Source organism: Grammomys surdaster, unplaced genomic scaffold (assembly GCF_004785775.1).
Source record: "Grammomys surdaster isolate TR1022 unplaced genomic scaffold, NIH_TR_1.0 143, whole genome shotgun sequence".
Classification (NCBI taxonomy): Eukaryota; Metazoa; Chordata; class Mammalia; order Rodentia; family Muridae; genus Grammomys; species Grammomys surdaster.
Window position 1 is genome coordinate 3553058 of NW_021604601.1, and position 6213 is coordinate 3559270.

The 6213-nt window shown below is 46.4% G+C and overlaps 1 protein-coding gene across 1 annotated transcript in view; it reads left to right on the forward strand.

Annotated features, from left to right (window-relative positions):
* The window catches only part of Mthfd1l (methylenetetrahydrofolate dehydrogenase (NADP+ dependent) 1 like), a 179831-nt gene that overhangs the window by 165829 nt on the left and 7789 nt on the right, over nt 1–6213 (forward strand). The window contains exon 27 of the mRNA XM_028764348.1: nt 5450–5569. Within this exon, the coding sequence (XP_028620181.1) occupies nt 5450–5539 (90 nt within the window). The 3' untranslated portion in view covers nt 5540–5569. The remainder of the gene's footprint in view (nt 1–5449; nt 5570–6213) is intronic.

Below are 6213 nucleotides of genomic sequence, written 5' to 3' on the forward strand. Positions count from 1 at the left end.
CACACACACACACACACACACACACACACACACACACACACACACACCCTCAGCTCCATGAGCAGGTAGAGCATCAAGGATGATTCAATTCCATGGACCCTCTCTCCATCCTCCTGTTAAATCCTTCCACCTCCCAGCTTTTTAAATCAACATGGAGGAGCTTTGCATCAGTCTAGAGGAGAGATAGAGGAGGAAGACAAGAGAGAGATTCAACTGCTCAGGAGATGTGGCTCGCTGGTACAGTGCTTGCCTGGTATGTGTAAGGCCCTATGTTCAGCGCAGCAGGGGGGAAACTTAGTAAACTTCCCAGCAGAAACAAAGTCCCTCACCCTTCCCTCCTTCCTCCAGCTCTCGCTCTACCCTGCCCCTCACAGGATGGCGATTTGGTTACCAAGAAGATCTCTGTTACTATTCAAGGGAGGCACTCCTCAGAAACCTGTTATTAAATCAATTTGTGTCCCCAGAGTTGGCAGAGTCTCAGGGCATGCCACCTGCAGATCAAATGGCTGGTGACTGAGTTCCATGCCAACTGACAGGAAAGACCCACGAAGGTGGAGAGGTGGACAGAGGCACTTCCTCTCTGTGCAGCCCTGCTGGGACTGCATACAGCAGCCTCTGTGTCAGTGTAGCAGCTCAGTTTAGGATAACTCGTTATCTGATTTGTAATTCCACTTCTGCGGGGCTCTGTCTTCATCAGGGCCGTCCCCATTGGCTTAGATATTTTACATCTTGAGTTTACCTTAAGATTTGACTGTGGTAACTTGAAACTAAAAAGTAAGGAGTTAGAAGCAATATCCTCTGCTTAGAGTGACTTTCAGATAGCTGGTAACACAAGAAAAATCTTGGGAAATGTCTTGAAATTAATAAGCCCTATTTGTCCCTGTAAAAGAAATGCAGTCATGGACCAGGTTTCCTTCTGCTTTTCCTATCTCTGTCTCTGCCGTAAGTAGTAGTCTTATTGTCATTTGTGTGTATGTGCATGTGTGTGAGAGGGAGGAGAGAGACAATAAGAAGCACGTGTGTTATGGCATGACTGTGGAGGTCAGAGGTCAATCTGAAGGAGTGATTTCTCCCCTACCTTCATATGGTTCAGGGATAAACCTTAGGTCAGCAGGCCTGCACAGCAGAGCAGAAGCTTTTCTACCTGCTGTCTCTCTAGCTGCTCATTTCTTATTTCAACACAGGTAATAAAATAACAAAGAACAAAGAATGCCTAAGTGGGGCCTGCTCTTACCTTAGCTCATCCTAACTTCAAAGTCAAGTCCACAATGTAGACATTGCCACACTGTACTGTAATGAAGGCTAACTGCCCAAGGGCCACACCCCTTCCTGTGATGCAGAAGTCCTGATCTGGTTGCCATAGTTACCTAGCCCTCAAACTGTCCACTCACCTAGAACCAAGGTACTCACAGATCCTCCTGGCTGGTACCAGGAACATGATACAACTGTAGTCCACATCTAGAGAGAGATGGAGGAGAGCATGTCAGCCTCCACCTACCTCAGGGCTGTGGAAATCAGGAATGGTGTTCATGGTGGCATAGGGAAACGCCAAAGGGATCTCTGTAGCGATCCAGGGGCACACATGAAGAACCACATGTGAATGGCTTACTGCTGTATTACTGGTGATCTCTGTGTATCTTTTGTGGAACAGATGGAATGAATACAGCAAGTGAACAATGAAAGAGCAGTTAGCTGGTGTGTGGGCTTGCTTTAGAACTCTCATCCTTAGGTTTTGCTAACCCTCTAGAGTTAGTTAGGAAAGCAGAATTGCAGCCCTAACTATAATTCTTTCAGCTTCCCAAAAAAGATTGTGTGGGGGGGGGTTGATGGGGAGAGGGGTGTCAAACCCAGAATCTCGAGTATGCTAGCCACTCAAAAGCACTCTGCCACTGAGTCACATCCCCAGACCAGAAAATTTTAACTGAATGTGTAGGTAACTCTTCAGCAAGGTCATGTAAACAAGAACTGTTTACAGACTTCTAAATGGTATCAATAATCCATGTTTGATCTGAAATAGTAACAGGAAAGGTCTGGGTAGTTACTCTGTGCATTCTGCTTTAGAAATGTTTTATGCTCATAAGGTAGTCTACTCCCTGCTGGGACCCGTTTCTAAAGATGACGTTTGTTAAGGTTCTAGCCCTACTGTAAGCTAACACCATTCTCTTGTTGGGGGGCGTGGGGGTGGCATTTTTGAGACAGGGTCCCTCTATGTGTAGTCCTGGCTGTCCTAAAACTAGCTATGTAAACCAGACTGGCCTCGGATACACAGAAATCCACCTACCTGCCTCCTGAGTGCTGGGACTAAAGGCATGCACCACCATGTCTGGCTGCTAACACCATTCTTAAACAGCCATTAAATCTGAAAAGGACTCAAGACTAAAACTATAAAGTAGAACTTCCTTCCCAGGTTTATCTCTGGGCAGGAATGCCCTCCTGTTTCTCAACAGGTTATCTTTCTCCCTAGTAAGTCATATTTGCCAAGGAGTGAGCACATGGACCTATATACAGAAGGGGCCCGTGGCAATTGTTCCTGTCTCTCCTCTCTTATTTAGAAAGTCCCCTCCCCGAGTGACTGATTTAAATTTATAATCTCCCTGAAAATCAAATTCCAGAATTGGGCATGTGAAACGGGAGGCCACATGTTGGGGTGCCCATGTGTAATCCCAGTACCCAGGAGATAACTAGTGTTTGTGAATTGAGCAGAATGCAGTCTCTGGGGAAGCCTTGCCAGGTTCATCAGCTCCGGGGTTTTCAGTGCCCTGGGCAATTGTTAGCTGGCACAGAGGTCTCTTTGATGTGTATTTTTTATTATGTATTATGTCTTGTCTGCACATATGACTGTGCACCATGTACATACCTGCTGTCCATGGAAGCCAGAAGAGGGCATTAGATCCCCTGGAACTGGAGTTATAGACAGCCATGAGTCACCCAGGTCCTCAGACTCAGCAGCAGCGCATTTTCCACTGAGCCATTCCCACAGCCCTAACGTATGTTTCTAAACATTGTTTATAGAAAGTATGGTTTCTTGTGGTCAGGAAAGATTAGTCGTAGTTAAAAATCAGGGTCGTGAAAACAAAAAGCTTTTTTTCTTCTTCAACCTTTGCACAAGAATCTATTAATGTGGCATGACAAGTCCAGAGACTTAATGGCTCCTCGTTTATTTTAAGTGGGACAGCACACAATTAACACAGAGCCCCACTGACCCCAGGCCTGCAGCCAGAGGTCAATTCCCAGGCGCACTTTCTTCTATAGGGCTGTATGGAATGTAGTCTAGGAGCTACACCCTGATGGCCGTTTGTTATTGGTAGAAAACTTGGTACAAGTATCACAGTCTTGGTTAACATAATTCCATACCACTCTTCCTCAGCAGGGAAGCTCTTGCTCTACAGAGCCTGTGGATTCTTGTCTGCTGTCCCTTATCCCAAATAAGTAGTCTCAATTCTTGGAAGCGATTACTACATCCTTGGAAAGGAATGTGGTAATTTTGCCATTCCACACATGTCTCTCCTGCTTAAATGAGCTGAAAGTGGAAGAAAGACGTCTCTCACTTCTTGACGCTTAATATCTTGGCTAGTTTTATGTCCCGATATTGTGACAGAATTTAGAATGGGGAGAAGACACGCATCCACCCTCCTTTCAATAGAATAACATAGTAGTAACCAGAGAAATATTGAGTCCATGCTAGGAGCCTGCCTTTTAAGGAGGTAAGCTTTAAAATACAGCAGAGCCCCAGCCACTAAGTGCCAGAGTGTCATTGCCCACCTGTGTGTGACAAAGGGAGCCTTATCCCCAGCTGTGCCCATAGCAGTGATACTCCTGCATCCTGAGCTGCAATCCTATGCAATCCTATATAGCAAGCACCACATGCTAGGCCTTCTCCTTGCCCTGCCTCAGCCTCCACACTCCAGAAGGTCAGAGAGTACTCGGTGAGAACTGCAGTGGGGGGAGGGAGGAATGGGCGCCCCATCTGGCCTACATATAAAGGAGATTTGCACTGAGGTATTAAGCTCTCCTGAGCTGAAGGAGTCACAAGGAAGGACCGTGGACACCAAGTGAAACACAGTTTCAAAGTCGTGCTGTGTCGCTGGGGACTTGCTGTGGTCCCAAGCTCCCATTCAGCAAATCTGTCTATGGCTTTGAATTTCCACCAGGCTCCTAGGCTGCTGCCACTCCACAGCCCTGGCTGAGTGAGAAGAGTCTGTAAGCAGAGACAGGAGTGAGAGAGGGGAGCACAGGGTAAGAATGACATTCCCCCTTAGTAGTTCTCTGCAGAGAATTATGGAATAGGAGGAAGCCGAGTCACTCTGCAAGCCAGTGATAGCCCATCACTGCTCCATCTTACAAAGAGCACCTGGGGACAGGCAAGGTTTCTGTGTGACACAAAAGTCAATCTGGCCTCTGCCTGATGGATGGATGCAACTGGAAGATGGGTGTCTGTTAAAGCATCACAGGAGATCCTGAATCCTCTCTTGCAGCACAGATCCTGGGAGCTGTGTGTTAATACCTGCATGCTCTCTTGATACACGGGGGCCTTCTGCCACAGGGGACAAAATGACAGCGGCACAGAAAGTTTCCGTTCAGCAAAGCAGTAAAGAACCAGACCCTGTCCTTAGCTAGACATGTCCACGAGCACTTCCCTTGATAACTTAATGTCCTCTCAACTTGCTAGACATGGACCTACGATCTGAAGACTTGGGAGATAGTCACAGGAAGACCAGCCTGGGCCACATGAAACTCTATTTGAAAAGAACAGGTCCTAGCAACCCACATACCAAAAAAAAAAAAAAAATCTATAAAATCAGATGAAAGCAAATACCTATGTCAGAAGGTAGCTGAAGCTGGCTGTCATCCATGTAAAATACACAGACTACCACTCCAAGGCAGTGATATGGAAACATGGAACAAACATCGAGGAATGTCCAAAGGCTGTGTGATACTTACTGCATTAGCAACCTTGACAGTGTAACTTACCCTCTCTAGATCACAATGCAAAGTGACAGTCAACACGGGCGTTCCTGTTGGAAGGGAAAGCCAGGTGCCTGCTAGCTAAAGGATGAGTTTGCACTGTGCCCAGCCTCTAGTACAGTTTGCAGGCTTTTACATTGATGAAAATACATGCATGGTACTTGATGAATAGGTAACTCTGGCTGGTCTCGGGTTCTGTATGCAAATTGGACTTAGAAGCTTTTGAAAATCACTGGTGGCTGCTGTGTGCTTGTGGGATCACAGGGGATGGTGAAGGAGCTACATCTTGGGGGAGGTGCTTTCTGTACTTGATTTCTTTGCAGTGTAAAGTCAGGGGGCAAACTGACAGGTCCGCCTGTGACCATAACAGAATGTTCTATGTGGCTGTCATGAATTGCGTGGTTGGTTTATGTCCAGTGGACTGTGCCGTGATTAATCACTTCGGGAACTCTGTTCACGTCCAATGTTTTGTTTTCTCTTCCAGATGAGCACGATGCCAGGACTGCCCACCCGACCCTGCTTTTATGATATAGACCTTGACACAGAAACAGAGCAAGTTAAAGGCTTGTTCTAATGGAATGAAACTCTCATGGGACTGAGCCAGGTGAGCTACCGTGGTTTGGGTCAACTCAAATGATGTCTTAGGTTGTTTTCTCTCGGGTTTGTTATAAAACCCAGTCAAACAAGTATATTGTTTCCTAGGTCACTACATGATCATACCTAAGAGCTGCCTGTGACTTGAGTCCCCTCCCAAGCACAAACATGCCCTCTGTGTACCTGTGTACCTATAGAAGTTGGATCATGAATGGGAATTTGAGCGGAGTGCCTCTGGTTGTAACAAAGGCTGGTGTTAAGTGATTAATCACAGGCGGACCTTCATTTAAGACTGACTTCCTACCTTATTACCCAACATCTGGGTACTAGATACAGTTGTGTTAGGGGAATCTTGGGTTCATTTCCCGGATTGCTATAACTAAGTAGCACGGCCTGGGTAGATTAGAACAGAGCTGTGTCTTGCTGTCCTGCACACTGGAAGTTGAGGGTCAAGGTATCAGTTGAGCAGGTATCCTGTGCCCTCTGAGGAGTGTCATGGCATAATCACCCCCATGTAGTTGTGTCCTTACTGTCTTTCCCTACCATCTCTGCCTCTTTGGTCACTGGCTTTCTCCTTCTATGCCCCTGGCTTCCTGAGTCCTTCTCTTGTGGTTTTTGTTTTTTGGGGTTTTTTTTTTTTGTTTTTTTTTTTTT